The sequence below is a fragment of the Macrobrachium rosenbergii genome, chromosome 5 (genome assembly GCF_040412425.1).
Source record: "Macrobrachium rosenbergii isolate ZJJX-2024 chromosome 5, ASM4041242v1, whole genome shotgun sequence".
NCBI classification, from domain to species: domain Eukaryota; kingdom Metazoa; phylum Arthropoda; class Malacostraca; order Decapoda; family Palaemonidae; genus Macrobrachium; species Macrobrachium rosenbergii.
The window spans coordinates 46,579,419-46,598,414 of record NC_089745.1 but is presented as its reverse complement, the minus strand read 5'-3'; the positions used below and the strand labels follow the sequence as shown (position 1 = coordinate 46,598,414).

At 38.7% G+C, this 18,996-nt stretch overlaps 1 protein-coding gene across 8 annotated transcripts in view; it reads left to right on the top strand.

Moving 5' to 3' along the window:
• rudimentary (carbamoyl-phosphate synthetase 2, aspartate transcarbamylase, and dihydroorotase rudimentary) overlaps positions 1 to 18,996 on the top strand; it is a 186,132-nt gene that overhangs the window by 144,378 nt on the left and 22,758 nt on the right. For 4 of the 8 annotated variants that reach the window (XM_067104204.1, XM_067104201.1, XM_067104202.1 and 1 more), the window contains 9 exons: positions 8,566 to 8,683; positions 8,983 to 9,113; positions 9,738 to 9,902; positions 10,300 to 10,461; positions 11,792 to 11,960; positions 12,156 to 12,188; positions 12,466 to 12,581; positions 12,946 to 13,161; positions 13,639 to 13,789. In XM_067104204.1, coding sequence (XP_066960305.1) covers positions 8,566 to 8,683; positions 8,983 to 9,113; positions 9,738 to 9,902; positions 10,300 to 10,461; positions 11,792 to 11,960; positions 12,156 to 12,188; positions 12,466 to 12,581; positions 12,946 to 13,161; positions 13,639 to 13,789 — 1,261 coding nt within the window. The remainder of the gene's footprint in view (positions 1 to 8,565; positions 8,684 to 8,982; positions 9,114 to 9,737; positions 9,903 to 10,299; positions 10,462 to 11,791; positions 11,961 to 12,155; positions 12,189 to 12,465; positions 12,582 to 12,945; positions 13,162 to 13,638; positions 13,790 to 18,996) is intronic. The other 4 variants (XM_067104207.1, XM_067104205.1, XM_067104206.1 and 1 more) reach the window with 1 other exon arrangement.

Here is an 18,996-nt window from a genome sequence, read left to right as displayed (position 1 = left end):
TAGTACATTCATGTATGAATTAATTACTAGGCGTCGTCTTACCATTATTATTATAATAACTTGAAATTAACCATTAGCTTTTTATGCGTTTCTATAATAATAAATGCACTCTCCTGAGCCTCAGCCAAAAAACCACACTTGTTTCTTGTCATGTCTTTGATCAGTAGCTTTGTATCGTGAACAAACTCTTAACCTTGAAATTTTTGCGGACTCATCTTCTAGGTTTTCGGTTATTTTTAATTATATCTTTTGCTTCAAATAATTAAGGTATTAGTGATGGTGGTACTGAGGCTTGTTGGCATTGCTCTGAAAATACTTCATAAGCGCGCGCGGGCGCGCGCACTCACACACACACACACACACACACACACACACACACATATATATATATATATATATATATATATATATATATATATATATACATACATAATGAACACTTGTCTCCACGTTCGTGTAAGCCTTGAATAGCCGAAAGTGGTCCAATTGGTGCTTGGCTTGACAGCCTAAATTTCATAAATCGTAATCGCCCATTCGTAGATAACCTTTGACAAAATACAGGATAGCATACTACTGGCCATATGTCATGTTCTGTCGTAGCATAGGATCATTTCTTGCTGCGTATTTTGGACACGGCGCCCATCGATTAGAATTTATTAGAGTAATAGCAGCCTACCATTTGCCAAGAACGAATGTGGGTCAGGCATGTTTGGTAACTGTGGTTAGTGTAGTGTTGGTTGGTGTATCTTGTTTGGAGGCAGTGCTGTTATATTTTGTATGTCTGACTTACACCAGAAGTGATATTTACTTTCTCCTGTTGAGAGACTAGCAACTTGAGATGATTTTATAGGTGTATTTGAATTTGAAACGTTGTGGACATGGTTGTTCCTTTTATTTGCAACGAAAATGGGTTGGGTATGTTTGGTAACTTCGATTTGGTATTATGTAAAAATTGCCGTTAAAATTCTGTGGTGAAAAAGCAGAATGTCTTGATATTTCGTTAAAAATCATAGGTGAAGAGGCAGAATTTCAGTGGGGATAAAGCAGAATTTCATGTTACTCCGTTAATAGTCCATGCTGTTATCAGAATTTCTTTTTATTTCGTTAAAATACAGTGGTGAAAAGGCAGAATTTCTTGTAATTCCGTTAAAAATCAGTGGTAAAAAGAGAATTTCATGTTATTCCGTTGGAAATCACTGGTGAAGAGCAGAATTTCTTGTTATTCGATTGTTAGTCTGACTTTTCAGTGTTGAGAAGTCAGAATTGCTTGTTCCGTTAAAAATCACTGTTGAAAACGCAGAACTTTTTATGCAAAAAATCAGTGGTGATAAGGTAGAAATTCTTGTTATGCCCTTAATAATTAATAGTGAAAGAGCATAATTTTTTGTTAATTCAAGTCTTGTTGCTGCTTTGAAGGCATTGTTTCTGCAAGCAAATCATTGCAATATTAAACCGCCCATGTCCAATTTTTTGTGTAGTTTCCCCTTCAGACTTTAAGAACTGCAGCTATGGTGGTCAAAAATTCATACGGGGTCAGGATTATCAAAACGCCATATAAAATGTTATTTAGCTTGAACATGAGTTTTCCAAAATATTATGGCATATCATAATTATTCAGGGTTATTTTACGTGATTATCATTTTCGTTTTCTCTTAGAAAAGTATACCTTAGTTTAACCAGACCACTGAGCTGATTAACAGCCCTCCTAGGGCTGGCCCGAAGGATTAGACTTATTTTACGTGGCTAAGGACCAATTGGTAAGCATGGAAAATAGGTCTACACTCCTGTATTGACTTGGTGTTTGAGACGATGGAAAAATCTTTATTCATTTCCTTTTTATGCCTAATAATAATTTTCTTGTTTTCCACCTCAAGTGATATAGCTTTGTGGTGAGTTACCGAGATAAGCAGCATCTCTCTCTCTCTCTCTCTCTCTCTCTCTCTCTCTCTCTCTCTCTCTCTCTCTCTCTCTCTCTCTCTCATATCTGTTGAGTTAGATAAAGGCAGTCAAGGTAGTAAACAGCATGCGTTTAACAATATTATTTCCAGTTATCTGTTGCTGCACATAAGTGAAGTGCTCGTACAAAATGGTTTGCAATATTGTTCTTTAAATCCATTTATCTAACGTCTACTTTGCTACTGTAGAATATTCTTCAGGGATAAGCACTTTTTTTTTTTTTTTTACCCTGTGCAAGGATGATGTTCCTGTCTAGGGATATTGAAGTGTGGTGTCTTAACTTGATTGTAAAGTATTCATACGAAGATGCATCATCCTTCGCAGTAATAGGGAATGAAAATTTATTTTCACTCCTGATATATCGATGATGATGATGGTTATTATTATTATTACTGTTATTATTATTGCTGTTGTTGTTGTTGCTTATTGTTAAAATAGGAACTATGAACATTTTTTAAGCTCTCACTAATTGCTTACCAGTATAACTCCAGAAAAACAGTAAGAAAATTAATGATATGATCTAAATGTAGATAAGATACAGGGGTACATATATTTTTTTTTTTTTTGTATTATCGTTATAATTAATGGAAATTGTCGTTTTGGCATACGAGAGCCTTAGACAAGCACATGGATGATCTCGTGGAATTAAGGAAAAGATAATCTGCTTCAGATAAGATTGGAAATTAAAGCTGCAGTGGACAGTTTCTTACTTCATTCTATTTTTAAATCTAATCTCTCTCTCTCTCTCTCTCTCTCTCTCTCTCTCTCTCTCTCTCTCTCTCTCTCTCTCTCTCTCTCTCTCTCTCTCTCTCATATGATGAATAAGCCTCGTTGTTCTTACTATTCTAATGTTTCGGAAAACTTCATCTAATAGTCCTGAAACTCGTCTATATTCGACCTCGATTCCATAGTAACTATTAATGTACTCATAAGAAACTTCTTTCTCTCATTAATAAGATATGAAATGAATCTACAAAAATCAGTCAATAAATACTGAAAAGATAAGGGTGCTCTGCTAATTCAAATGTGTGAGTTTGTGAATGGAAAAGTCTTAGATTTTTTATGTGAAATCGGTAGCTGTTTGATAAAGGCAGAATTTGTCTTGTCATATCCTACCTTTATGTACTAGTGATATATTATCAGGTGAGGGAGTTCTATGTAAAGTATTTTTTCGTTAGTTGCCTTTGGAAGGGGCAAAGACAGGCCTCAAGAAAAAAAAATTATCCTCAACATCACTTTGCCGTAAAAGTTTTAACTACAAGCTTCCTCTGAATTCATGCATGACATTTCCGTCTGAAAACTTATGTCGTATTTAATGACTTGGCATGGAAAAGGGAGAGAGAGAGAGAGAGAGAGAGAGAGAGAGAGAGAGAGAGAGAGAGAGAGAGAGAGAGAGAGAATGGCACAGGAATCTTTAGGAGAATATTTGAAACTCTGGGAGAACTCCATCGCTGCAGGGATAACTGCTCAAAACCACAGTCCTTGCACTGCGTGTGTTCGTTCGTCTGTTTGCAGTTTTACATAAGTTAGATTGTGACGTCAGACGACTGTCTTAATGACAGATTATGCAATAGCTGTGATAATCTTATCTATAAAACCGAGATGATAAAGTAAATTTTGTAAAGAAGGAGACCTTGGATCTTTGTATTTTTATGACTAATCATTTGATGGAAATTGAACGTTACAAGAGTGAAAAGTTTCCAAAGACAAAGCTGTAATCTGAAAAATAGTAGCAAGTAATATGTATCAGATGTGTTGTTTATATGGAGTTTAAAATGTATTGTGAATGGAAAAATGGGAACTCGCTCGAAGTGCTTCTGAATTAGAAAAACAAATACATGTGGGTGTATATATATATAGATATATTGTATACAGTGTATATATATATACAGTATATATATATATGTATAATATATATATATATATATATATATATATATATATATATGTATAATATATATATATATATATATATATATATGTATATATATATATATATATATATATATATATATATATATATATATATATATATATACACACACAGAAAAATAAATCAACCTCGACTCATTTCACATGTATTACTGACCTTGAACACTGCAAAATCTAAGGGAATATCCTCAAACTTAACAAAACCGCACTTTAGCATTATATATATATATATATATATATATATATATATATATATATATATATATATTACCACAGCTATGCATAACATTTTCTTTTGTGAGCTTTTGTGGTAATGGTATTATAGACAAAAGTACCTAAATAAATGGAAAAAAATTATTATAAATTTAAAAGAAAATAGTCAGGGTCATAATTCTCTGTCTTTCATTGATTTGTCGTCCTTTGCATGCTCCTGTGATTGTGATGTATGAATACACACTGGTGGTTTTCTACACGCAAACACACCCACACATACACACACGCACACTTATATAAGTATATATGCATGTATATGATATATATAAATATATATACGTGTATATATATATATATATATATATATATATATATATATATATGTATGTATATATATATATATACATATATAAAGTATGTATATAATGCAAAAGTGCGGTTTGATTAAGTTTGAGGATATTCCCATAGATTTTGCAGTGTTAAAGGTCAGCCGTACACGTGGAATAAGAGTTGAGGTTGATTTATTTGTCTTTGTTATCAAAACGTTTAAGAGAAGGCTTCTTGTTTGAAACTGAGTTTGTGATTTCTTGCACGTTACTTTTCTGATGGAATATTTTTACTAATAAGTCATCGTACTGTTATATGTAGAGTGGTAGTTTTCACGGATAAATTACGAAATGAATAACTATGTTATGGCAGCTGTCAGTGTGATTCTTTTCTCTTGTGTGAAGAGAAATCTAACGAAGAAAATTGCCGTTCAGTTGCAGTTGAATAATTAATGGTCCTGTAGTGACGCAGACTGTAATCCTCACGGTAAGGTAGGATGAAGAAATTACGTGGATGAAGAAGTGACGTATTATCAGCGGCCGTTTTACAACGTACAAGTGCAAGGGCATGTATTTTCTCGATGGAAGAATCGGAAGCAATTTGGGTATTCTGTGGAACTATTTTCACTTAGGTGTTACTATGAATAAACATTCAATATTCATTAGCTAATGTCACTGCAACCAAGCAAAGTGAATAATTAGTTCATTATTTCAATCTATATGAAAATATAATTTCATAGAGAATTAGGAGTTTTTTTTATCAAGCACAATGTAATTCAGTGTATTATCTAAGCATCAGAATGCGGTGATATCACCCCTTATCGCGTAAAAATACCGGTACATTCAGCACCTACTCGACATGTCTTTATCCGCCAGACTCATTTGGTCCTTATCAGGGACGTTTTCGTTTATCATACAGACTGATGAGGAATTTAGGACCTGTATACTTTATTTTGGACATATCTGAAAACTAAAACTTAGTAAATTACTTCACTTATTTTCCATATGGATGTAAGAAAACCCGAAAGGCATAGGTTCGAGTCCTGGCTGGGCCAGATAGACTCATATGTAAGTCTCTTTAGGTGGGAGTTATTCCGAAGGTAAAGTGATTTCGATATTACGGGATATTTGAGGCTTAGTATTTGAGAGTATAAAAAAAAGTCCCGTGTCAATTGATGAGAACTGTTCACACGCACACACACACACACACACACACACTCTTGAATGGTCAACCACCGAGAAATACCAGATGCAGTCGACACACGAACCTTTAAACATACGCTGACAGGATGTAGGGCTAACAACCTCATCCCAGCAATACTTGTGAAAAGGGAAGTGCAGTAGCTATATTTGAATTCTTTGTAAAAACTGCGATAAAACATTTTATTGCAATGACGAAAAGACCTATCATTACCAAAAAAGAACATCAGTATTTTGTAATAACAGGCAAGATATCAATATCAAATGTTTTATTAGTACACTACAGAAACATATGCATATGTATATATATATAATATATATAATATATATATATATATATATATATATATATATATATATATATATATATATATATATATATATATATATATATATATACTCCCATATATATATATATATATACAGAGAGAGAGAGAGAGAGAGAGAGAGAGCAGTTTCTATTCATGTTATTCGATTAATAATTAAAAGTAAATACAGTAGTCCGTCGTCCAGAAAACACAAACTGCTCAAACCATGACATTATCTACACAAAATTCAGGGAGTGCACTTTGGCGAGCCTCTCTCTCTCTCTCTCTCTCTCTCTCTCTCTCTCTCTCTCTCTCTCTCTCTCTCTCTCTCTCTCTCTCTCTCTCTCTCTCTCTCATAGCTTGTTTAGAGTGCGTTGTCTCGGATTTTTATGACCTTGAGTCCATCCATTGTTGCCTTGTAGTCTTCAGTAATTTTCGTTTTTGGGTTATATCGTTGTGTATGGACAAGGTTTTTAAGACTTCTCACAATCGGTTTAGTCTTAGGGATGTAAAGATTGTGTGTGTGTGTGTTTGTTTCTGTGTGGGCTTTATACCTGTGGATTGCCTAGTCTCTGTATGTGGTAAAATTTCCCTTTTTTGTGAGTCTGTAACATGTTCATTTAGGCGAATGCCACCCTTTCTTGCTGATTATAGCAATGGTTGAAAAGCGGAGATTTTAACATTTTTTTTATACCTACGCGTGATAAATATATTCACACTGGAATTTAAAGATATGTGTTCACATAGCATGGAATTTACTCTTGTTTTCATTTTATCAACAATTCTCTGAGCCGTTAAACTATTTTGTTTCCTCTGGTACTTCTAGGGAAACTTCAAGAAAAAAAATTAACATTTTCTTGTGCTTATTTATATCACCCTTTAAAACAACTTGGAACAGTGGATGGTTCTGAATTAAAGTCATACCTGCTTGTGAACATTTAATCGAATCTCCAATTAAACTTTGACTTACAAAAGGATGTTAAATGAATACTTAAATTGAAAGTTTTGAAATTAGTTTAATCTTGGTTGTCTTCAGCATAAGCTTCAAATTCGACACAGCCAGGCCAGCAGCATTGGAAGGACTTAGCAGTGAACCATATGAACTTATTTTAATAAATTATATCTAATAAAAGCATTAAGAGAAAGATCTTAATAAATTATATCTAATAAAAGCATTAAGAGAAAGATCATCTTATAGATCAACGAAGAGAGTTTACCATTCACTAGTTATATATGTAATCATCAGGGAAAATCATTGACAAAATGAGCGAACTGCCTAACTGTCCTGACGATATGAAATTAGCCACAGATTCACGGACCAATAGGAGACGGTCTACTCGCTCTGCTGTAAGAGAAAAAGAGGCAAAACCCCCCTTGCCTCCTCGTGAGGGGACGCAAAGTATGAATCGAGTCATAGGCAAACCTCTGTCAGAACCTCCTCCGTTGCTTAAAGCTTCCCGTAATCAGACCCAAACAGTTCTGACCACACATACTAATTCAATAACCATGACAAAGAGCCTCCACCATTTGGAGTCCCAGGGACGTATCAGAGAAAGTTCTGCCCCAGGAGCCGTGCAAGGAACCAGGAACCTCCGTGGAGGTATCAAATCCAACATGGAGAAGGATCGAACTGTGGGCAGACAGGAACTCGGTGATTCTTCTGCGACCTGTTTGATAAAGGTTCATTCGGACGCCCCAGAGGTGAGTTTGAAAGATGTACGTGGGATCAATAGGAGCCCTTCTATAACCAGAAGCCCGTCTGTGATCAAGAATCCTTCTGTGTCTAGGAACTCATCAATAGTTAGGAACCCACTGAATAGCAGGGAGATCTCCGTTGTCAGGAATGAGAATGGGGAAGAGGTTTTCGATTTAAGAGAACACGAGGATCAAGAGGAAGAGCGATTGGATGAGCAGAAAAAGGCAATATTAAAGAGGCAAAGAAGCTTTGTTGGTGTAGAAGACATTAAGAATTTTGTTAGTGCATCTTTTGACGTAAGTTGAGATGTATGGATAGCGTGTTTTTGCTGTTTGGTTTCCTGAACATCTCGTAGCATTTTACAGGCATTTTAATTTTGCATTATAGACAGGCATAGTCTGGTGTTACTAAGACATCTGTTTCTGTTTGTTGTAGGTGTTGTTTACTCTACTAAATGTAAAACAAGTTAAACCTTATTTTGTACCTGATGTCAAAATCGTTTAGGAATAATACATGTGATATTTTTGTTTCTTTATTTATAACATTTATTCCGTATACGCATATTCACTAAACTATTTAATCAGTGGTTTGCAAACTAATGAGAATTTTGTCGAGTTTCATCTGCTATAATAGTTTGAAATATGGTTTTGCTCTAATATGATTCATGCATGGAGACATATTTTACTAATTGTCTGCTCAGTGTGCCACTCTTCCAAGAGTATTCATCTTGAAGTAAATCGAATATTTATTGTGTTGGTTTTATAACTTGTGGTGTTATCCATTTGTGTGTTTTACCATTCCTGTGGAAATTTTTTTCTATTAACTTCTCTGCGCTACATTTAAAAAAAGGCAATGTTATTTTGACAGAAATCACCTGCTGTATGTGATTCTTGCCACTATAATTATTATTAATCACGTAGCATTGTATTCTCAGGCTCTGCGTCTGATTGGAGGTGCTCCTGATTTGAAAACTCATGTGGACTGTGTGACATCGCGAAGAATCGTGAAGCTTCCTGGTCTCATTGATGTACATGTTCATGTGAGAGAGCCTGGTGAGAATACTAAACACATATTGTGACTTTTATATATTGTGTTCTTAAAAACAGTATATATTTATATATTCCGCAACCTCTTTTTTTCATATACGTCATTGATCTGTGCTATGTTTTATGGGATGTCCTTCGGATAATTCATCTGGTGATCGTCATATGACAATAATTAACCATTACTCTAATTCAAGGAGGTGGAATTAAAATATGTGCAGCGCTTGTTTTAACTCCTAAAATGCAAAAGGTCCATTGCCATTTGCAGTACAAGAAAAAAAATTCATATTTAAAACAATATTTTCCAGGTGCGACGCATAAAGAGGACTGGGCATCGTGTACGGCAGCGGCGCTTGCTGGAGGTGTAACTTTGATTTGTGCGATGCCCAACACCCAACCTCCTGTAACTGACCTTCCCGCTTTAACATACACAAAGGAGGTACTGTGCGGGCTTGGTGTTTTCTGTTTTAGGACCTTAAGTTTCCTCGGGTTGAAATGGTTAAATTTTTTAAGCTTGTCAGCACACCTCAGATTGTTGCCTTAAACCAATGTGGACAGTTTGAATCTTTAACCTTAAAGCCTTTTCGGTTAACCTACATAAGTCTTTAAAAACTTGTTTGTTTTAAAATCAAGCTCATGAATAATATAAATCCCAAATGGAAACAAAAAGTTAGGAGGTTGCTATTATTATTGTTGTTGTTGCATAAGAATATCTTAGATATCTACATTACTCTAGAATACAATATATTGTTGACAGTATCTCATAAAAGAAGAGTAGCTTTTGTTTGTTTCTTTAAGGTTCTTGGAAGTTACGATTTTTCAGCAGATTTACCATATAGTTGTCTTTTCATGGTTATAATTAGTATTATGCATTTTGAATTGCCGATAATTGAACATCTGCCAGAGAACAAGCCATAAACCCTATTAGACCCTTTTGTTAACGTGTGTTCATAACATTGTTAGTTATTATTAAGCAACTCTTGTTTAGAGTAAGAGATTCAAACTTCTTTAATACTGGTTTTTTTTTATAGTGCATTAAGAAATTTCATAAATTTTTCTTTAGCTTGCAAGTCGGGGAGCACGCTGTGATTATGCTGTCTTCGTTGGAGCATCTTGTGATAACTACAGCTCCTTAGCTCAGCTAGCTCCAAGAGTCGCTGCACTGAAGATGTACTTGAATGAGACATTTACAACCTTGCGTCTGGATGATACAACCACCTGGTTGAAGGTAAAGAAGTTCTGAAATTGAAAGGTGTGGTTATATTGTCTTGATTTAAAGGCATATTTTTTTTATATGAGGAAGTTAATAAATAATGACCTTTAATATTTCTGTTTTACATACAAATATTAGCAAATCTATAAAACTGTGAGCAGATCACTTAGATTCTTACAATAATTGGTATGTTACAGGATACTGGTGGAAGTTGTAGTATTTATTAAGGTACCTTTATGTGTATTTTACTTCAATTGAGAAAAGGATTTTGTCTCATATTTAACTGGTCAGCTTTTTAACTGAAAATATGAGGATGATCATATTAGTTATTAGATAGATTTTCTAATTATATTATGAAAGTAGTTCTGGGAAAGTGTGCAAACTGAAAAATTGCTTACTGCTTTTGATATAGCACTTGGAGTCATGGCCTAGCCACTTACCTGTGTGCGTACATGCTGAGGGCCGTACTACAGCAGCTGCACTCATGATGGCTCAGCTTGCAGGAAGACCTCTCCATGTTTGCCACATTGCTCGTAAGGAAGAGATTCTTCTAATTCGCGCAGCCAAGGCTAAAGTAAGTACCTTTCATGTTTGTCATATGACTCACAAGGAAGAGGTTCTCTTCCTTCATGTAACCAAAGCCTAATTAAGTACAGTAATTTGTCTGTATGTAATTTTGTTGACCAAAGACATAATACTGTATAGGACCACTCTGATACAATCTGTTCTTTTCTTGTGTGAATACATTTTTTGTCATGTTATGTCACCTTAATTTTTTTTCATGGAAAAGAAATGGAAGCTTAGAGGCATCAGTCATTAATGATATGAAAGAGTCTCAGGTTTTTCAAATACTTATAGAGATTATGCATTTTGTATTCAGCAGTCTCTGCAAGCTTTTCAGTTATCAAGTGAGGTAACTACTGAAATAACACGCAAAAAGAAGTAAAATTTTGCATATGTAGATTATGTAAAACATTTTTCAAAGTACGAAGACAAGCAACTGAAAGGACATAAACACAGGCAGAGAGTACCAGAAATATTCACTAACTGTGTATTTAGCAAGTGACTTGACTAACACAAAATCCAAATAATAGCAAGTCTGTAAAAAGAGAATAAAGCATATATGAGTACCTGTTAAGGAGCATCACTGAATTCTTTTCTGTTTACCAAAGCAATGGAGGAAGGTACGAGTACAGAAATATAGGCCTCATGGAAATAATGTATAAAGATGACTCTGTATTATTATTAGAACCAAAGAAAGATGTTTTAAAAAATTGTGAAAGATGGAGGATTGGCATGGGGAATAGACGATTAAAGCTTTAATATTATTAGTGTGAGGAAAACTTTGGTTATGGTGGCAGGAAAGTGGATAATAAACTAGAGTGCTTCTAAAGAAAATGGAAGTGATTGAAGAATTGCAGGTAAAAATGCTAAGATTCATGGCAGTGTGCACCTGGGAAGATTGCGTCACAAGCGAGGGGTTAGTAGAATGATGTGGTGTTAAGAGACTGGAAAATAAATATCAAGAATGGGATAGTATGGGTGCTGTCTCAGGAGGGGAGAGATGCAGTTGATTAGCAGAGTGGTACATGTGGAAGTTGCCGGACACCAAGTTATAAGAGCCAGAAGGTTATGGAAAAAGGGCATAGATGAGAACTTCAAACAAATGGGGACTCAGTTTTCAGTCATAATCCATTGGAAAAGTAGGACAGTTGTTACTTACAACATTTTTTTTTTTATCTTTTTCCCTAGAGTAACCAGACAATGTTTTGACCGTTTTGTCCGTAATCGTACTTATAAAGGGTAGTTACCTGAGCTACCAGTCTCGAGTATATTCTGCTTTAATTCAACTGACAGTGGATGGCATTTTAAATGACCCTGTTTACGTGTATGCTTACTTTTAGGGAGTCCCAGTAACATGTGAAGTATGTCCACATCACTTGTTCCTGACATGTGATGATTTAGATCGACTGGGTCCGAAGGGAGAAGTCAGACCAAGACTTGTCACAAAAGAAGACCAGGAAGCTCTATGGGAAAATTTAGACGTCATAGATTGTTTTGCAACTGATCATGGTGAGGGTCAATTATTATTTATTTTTGCATCACACTTGGTTAAATACAGTAATGTGAAGATACCTTATGTATATGATGACTCAAGTGTTTTTTTTATTACATATGAAATATCATGTGATGTACTGCTCATATAATTTAGCTACTTGTGTCAATATTATTGTAATAAAAAAATATGGTTCATTTCATGCTTCATAGAAAATTCAGATTTAGAGGATTTTAAACAAAGTGGTAAGTGATAATTATCTTGTTTTAGTCGTATATTTCTTTTTGGTAAGTGATAATCATTTCATTTTAGTCGTATATTTTTTATTATTTATGTAGAGTAATTTTATTTAATAGTGATGGAAGTTCAGTGAAAAAAAAAACTGTCATATTATGAGATTTCATGCATAACATTTTTCTCCATTATCTGAAATTATGTTTAGTCTAATAAAATTGCTTTTCATGATAATGTACATCTTATTACTACACATGCAACCTTTCCTAATTGTGCTTATTTTTTTAGCCCCCCACACTTTAGAGGAGAAAACAGGGCTTAAAGCACCTCCAGGATTCCCTGGTTTGGAGACAATGCTACCTCTGTTACTAACAGCAGTAACTCAGGGTAAACTGTCTATGGAGGTTAGTATCACTGGTTTTTCTGCTTCTTAAACAAAGTCATGAAATATTTTTTACTGCGGATAGTAGCAGAGGTGTTAAGCAAAGATGCGTTTGTAATATGGACAGAATCTTTGATTTGGGCATGGGCAAAATACCACAGTAATTGCAGATAAAATGAACTGTTAAAGTACTGATAGAAATTAGATTTTCTGCAACAGTGGTCTTATTGTTTCTGAAAAGAAAGCTGATGTTGATTATACATATTAATTTCTGTACTTCCACAGTTCTTTAGCAAATAAATTTATTAATAATGAAGGGCTGTATTATGTTTACCCACTGACTCACTGACTCATACATATATTATAGAAATTTTGGATATTTTTAGGATTTGATCAACAAACTTCATCATAACCCAAGAAGAATCTTCCACCTTCCACGTCAGCCTAGGACATACATTGAAGTTGATTTAGATGCACAATGGACTATACCTGATAAACCACCATTTAGTAAAGCTCAGTGGACACCATTTGCTGGCATGAAAGTGACTGGTCGTGTTCAGAGAGTAGTGCTGCGTGGAGAGGTAGCATATGTTGATGGACAGGTGTGTTAACTTACTCATGCAATTAGTAATAACATATTTTGACATATGATTTTTGAGAGATTTGGTTATTATATTTACTTTGTATCATCACTGGGAACCTAATATGTACAATAAGTATTTGGTATATTGTTATACATTAGTTACATACTAGCTCTGCATAAAGGAAACATTTAGCACTTGTGTGCTATGCATGTACAGTATATGCTATTAAGTGCTCTACTTAACCTACTAAACCCAGGTAAATTTATTTTCAGTATATCTGAATATTCATATGTGTATCAGTTATTTGAAATGGCTTGGTGCACATGATTATTGTGTTTATATTTTACAGAATGATGAAACACTAGTTTAGTTGAAATTTAATCTTTGTGAAAACAGGTGTTTATTGCTTAGTATTCATTATTATAAATACTACATTAAAACAACATTGTTAGGAGCTTGAAAGTAGCCTCTATACTTTTTTTATTATAATTTCAGGTGTTACTTTCCCCTGGTTTTGGAGAAGATGTTCGGGAAACTCAGCCTCTTACTCCAGCTCCATCCAGTGCTACTAGTGTTCCTCCAGTCTTCCCAAGTCCCCTACCCCCTCACAGTATTGCACTTTCTCAAAATCAACAGAACTCTCAGGGTAAATTTTGTTCAACTGTTGGTCAGGACATTTAACCCAAGGGGATGTGCCTGAGTGCCAACGGGGAGCAGAACTTGGAAGAGAGTGTCCAATTAGGCTATGTTCGATGTGTCTTATGCAACCCAACTCTAAATTATAGTCTTGCAATTATTTACTTTAAACTGTGCAAATCCAGTGTGTCATTAAAACACATAGAATCCATGGAAGCTTAAAGAGAGAGCTCTGCCATGAATACAGTCTAATAAACACATAACTTTTCAATGAAATGAACATTTCATTATCAGTGAAGTGCACCTGTAGACTGCTTCACACTTATGGTCAACTCATAGTCGGGCTAATCTACCACGAATCCTTCCTATTTTGTATCATATGGTACAGTATTATATGAGACTTAGGAAGTATCACAATGACCATTTCATTTCTTAATGCAACAGGCATCTTTCATCCAAGTAATATGGACCATTAAATTCCTTGCACACTGAACTTCTCACTGAACATAAGTTACCATGGTTATCCAGCCCAGGAATCTTTATCTCTGCTCAGTTATGCGCATTGAGTATCATTGGCTTTCCACTTTTCTATCTAAACCATTGTCACTAAAAGGAGGAGGGTGAAACTTGCATGGCCATATCTTCTGGGTCCTTATTTGTAAAAAAAGAATAGGCATATAAAAGATTCCTTGTTAAGTACTTAAATGTAATTTGTTGGCTTTGAATCATTGTGGGAAAAGCAGTTTTTGTACATGAAACTTACCCGTCAGATATATACTTAGCTATAGTCTCCGACGTTCCCGACAGAAATTCAAATTTCGCGGCACACGCGACAGGTAGGTCAGGTGATCTACCATACCCGCCGCTGGGTGGCGGGAATAGGAACCATTCCCGTTTTCATGTCAGATTTTCTCTGTCGCTGGTTCCGGCAACATCTGTTGTTGGTTCCTTCTGCTTGGATTTTCATTTTTCGCTTGCTGAGGATTATTTTGGACTGACCTTTGGTGACGTATTGGATCTTTGGCTTGGCATACGCTTTTGTGGACTGTTTTTGATTTCGGCTTTGGTATTTTCTTATAGAATGTCTGATCAGAGTGTTGCACCGTGTTTTAGTGTGTGTGTGAGGTCTGATTGTAGGTGAGACTACCAAAGCTTCGGTAGATCCTCATTCTGTATGTTCTAGGTGTAGGGAGAATGAATGCTCTTTTGAGAACACGTGTGTTGAATGTGAGAATCTCACTGAACTGGAATGGAAGGCGTTAAACTCTTATGTACGCAAGTTGGAGAAGGACAGAGTTAGGAAGGCTTCTTCTAGAAGCGCTAGTAGGTCTCTTTCCAAGGAGGTAGATTTAGAACCTAACACTCTTCCAGATTCTCCTGTCACTCCAGTTGTTTCAGCTCCTTCACCCTTCAATCGAACCTGTGGATTCGTAAATGGAGATGGCTGCTATGAAGGCTACGATCCGCAAGATGCAGTTGCAGATGCGAGCTATGGAGGAAAAGAAAGTGAGAAGTGATAGTGATTTGTGCAGTGTCCCCAGTGTAGTGGAGGGGGCGTCTGACCGGCTCCGCACGCTCCTAGGCCTAGACCTCTTCCAAACTCCCAGACCCAGTGGAGGAGGAATGTCGACAGCCGCAAGGGGATGAAGAGCGCTCCCAACGGTCAGGCGTCCCTTCGGCAGCGCCTGTTGACGCGTCCCAGGCTGCCTTAGATCGCCGTGAAAAGGGATCTTAAAGAAGTGTTTCTCTTCTTCTGCTTCTTCGTCTCCTAAACGTGGTTGGAGTTCGGCTGAGGAATCGCGTCCTTTGAAGAGGACTTGGAAGGCTCCTAGAGGAGACGCCTTGGACTCTAGCCCTGAGCGCTTCCCTGAAGGCTCTCCTGTTTCGAAGAAGAGAACTCGTAGATCTTCCTCCTCTTCTTCTGGTGTTCAGGAGTCCACCAAGCAGATCCTGGTAGGCCTCCAGGCTCAACTCGCTGCTCTTGCTGGCTCTTTATCAAAGAGCTCCTCTCGTCGGAAGGATGCCTCTCTTCCGATTAAGTCCTCCAAGAGACTCTCTTCTCCCAGCAAGTCGTCCTCTAGGAAGCGTACTTCTCCTGTTAAGCGCCCCTCCAGCAGCAGGCGCTCCTCTCCTTCCAGGCTCTCCTCTCCTGGTAGGCGCTCCTCTCCTTGCAGGCGCTCCTCTCCGTCCAGGCGCTCCTCTCTTGTAGGCGCCTTCTCCTGATAGGCGCTCTTCTCCTGGTAGGCGCTCCTCTCCCGATAGGCGCTCTTCTCCTGGTAGGCGCTCCTCTTCTGGTAGGCGCCTCTCTCCTCGGCGCTCTTCGTCTCCGAATAGCGCCTCTCCACCCAGGCGCTCGCGCCATCGTCGTCGTCGGTCTTCTCCTGTTGGAGATACTTTCTCCTCAGTCAGACGCCCTGCTCGTTCGCCTCGTAGAAGTTCCTCTCCAGCCTCCCTTTCGTCTGTTAGGCGCCCCTCTCCCAGCAAGGGCTCCTCTTCGGTCAGGCGCCAGTCAGCTTCGAGGCACTTCTCTCCGGATCATCGTTCTCCAGTGGACAAAGGCTCTTCTCCTTCTAGGCGCTCTTCTTCTGATAAATGCCCTGCTTCTTCTAGACGTTCTCCTCCTCCTTCTGGCCTGGAGGCGTTATCGGAGGACGATTCTCCTAAGGACATCACAATCTCTGATTACAAGAGGTTGACAGCTCTACTAGTCCAGGAGTATGGAGATTCCCTCAAGCCTGCTTCTCCTCCTTCCCCTGGTTCTATGCTCTCGAGCACCAAGGCTTCGAAATCTTCCTCTCTTGTGAAAATGCGTCCTACGATCTCCATGAAGAAAGCTCTTAAAGGTTTCGGAGAGTGGCTCTCCTCAAAGAAGGATGCAGGCAAGACTGTCTTCTCTTTGCCTCCCCAGGCTTTCGGGAAGAGCAGGAATGTGGTACGAGACTAGGAGCCTATGGGATTAGCTCTCCCCTCTTCTGCTGGCTCAGATTTTTCTTCGCTGGTAGATTCGTCCAGAAGACTCTCCCTTAATTCGGCCAAGGCTTCTTGGGGACTGTGTGAACTGGACCATTTCCTCAAGGGCCTTTTCCGCGTGCTGGAAGTGTTCAACTTCATGGACTGGTCTCTTGGGGCCTTAGCCAAGAGAAGTCTTCAAGAGGATTCAGTTAGTATGGAGGACCTCAGCAGTGTGTTGTCTTGCCTGGACAAAGCTGTTAAGGACGGCTCGATGGAGATCGCTTCCCTGTTCGGCACTGGCCTGCTTAAGAAGAGGTCAGTCTTCAGCGCTTTCCTCTCTAAATCGGTCTCTCCTTCCCAGAGGTCTTCCCTCTTGTACGCTCCTCTTTCTAGCCATCTTTTCCCACAAGAAACTGTAAAGGAAGTCTCTCGTTCCTTGTCGGAGAAGGCTTCTCAAGACCTTCTAGCTCAATCGTCGAAGAGGTTGAGACCTGCTGCGCCTATTGCTAAGAAGGAGAAGCCCCCTTTTCAGGAGCCCTTTCGTTCATCCAGGTCTATTAGGAGGCGTAGACCTGAGAGAAGATCCAGGCCTTCAGGACTCCCTTCCAGGAAGTCCAAGTGAAAATCAAGTCCTCCAGACTCCAGTAGGTGCCAGACTTCTCAAGTTCGCCGAAGCCTGGGCACAAAAGGGAGCGGACGAATGGTCCCTCTCTGTTTTGAGGAAGGGGTACCTCATTCCCTTCTTTTCGAAACCTCCCTTGACTACAACTCCGAGGGAGTTATCGGCGAGATACAAGGATCCTGTGCGGAGGCAAGCCCTTCTTCTAGCCGTCGATCAAATGCTAGAAAAGTCTGCAATAGAACCGGTGCAAGATCTTCACTCCCCGGGATTTTACAACCGTCTTTTTCTTGTTCCAAAATCCTCGGGCGGGTGGAGACCGGTCTTGGACGTGAGCTCCCTGAACGCTTTCGTCGTAAAGAAGAAGTTCTCTATGGAGACGACGTCTTCAGTTCTGTCGTCTCTTCGTCAAGGAGATTGGATGGTGTCCCTGGACCTTCAGGATGCTTACTTCCACGTCCCCATCCATCCCTCCTCCAGGAAGTTCCTAAGGTTCATGGTAGACGGCAGAACCTTTCAGTTCAGGGCTCTTTGCTTCGGACTCTCCACAGCTCCCCAAGTGTTCACGACCATTCTCAGGAATGTGGCTCACTGGTTGCACTTGGAGGGAGTGAGGATTTCCTTGTATCTCGACGATTGGCTAATTCGGTCCAGTTCAAAGACCCGTTGTCTGGAGGACCTTTCTCGGACTTTAAACCTGGTCCAATCTCTAGGACTTCTTGTGAACCTCGAGAAGTCTCAGATGATTCCTCAGCAGGAAATTGTCTACCTGGGGATTCGGATGGATTCTCAGGGTTTCGAGCGTTTCCTCCCTGGAAAGAAGGGAACGCTGCCTTCAAAAGGTGACAGACTTTCTGGAGAAAGACAGTTGTTCGGCGAGGAATGGATGAGTCTGCTGGGGACCATTTCCTCGCTGGAACAGTTCGTTTCTCTGGGAAGGCTTCACCTCAGACCTCTTCAGTTCTTCCTGAAAGAATCTTGGGATCGGAAGTCCCAAGACTTGTCGGATTCCTTCCAAATATCATCTCTGGTAAAGGAACAGCTCCGTTGGTGGTTAGACCCAAAGAAGCTGGGTCTAGGAATTCCTCTACAACCGCCAGCCCTCGCCTAGTGTTGTTCTCAGACGCGTCCGGAGTCGGGCTGGGGAGCGACACTAGGCTCGGAAGAAGTGTCAGGTACCTGGGACACGGATCAGAAGGCCTGGCACATCAATATGAAAGAGCTGGTAGCCATTCACCTAGCTCTTTCCAGATTCGAACTTCTGGTCAAGGGATCAGTAGTTCTAGTCAACTCCGACAACACCACAGCCCTGGCTTATATCAGGAAGCAAGGAGGGACACATTCCTTCTCCCTGTACATTGCAGCAAGGAACCTTCTGTTGTGGGCGGGGAGAGAAACATCGTTCTCCTCACCAGATTTGTTCAGGGAGAAAGGAATGTGAGGGCGGATCTGCTCAGCAGAAAAGATCAAGTTCTTCCCCCACGGAGTGGTCCTTCATCAGGAGGTTTGCGAAAGACTATGGTTCCTGTGGGGAGACCTCATATAGACCTCTTTCGCAACCCATTGGAACAAGAGGTTGGAGAACTACTGCTCCCAATCTCGGACCCCAGAGCAGTAGCTATAGACGGCCTTCTCCTGGATTGGAA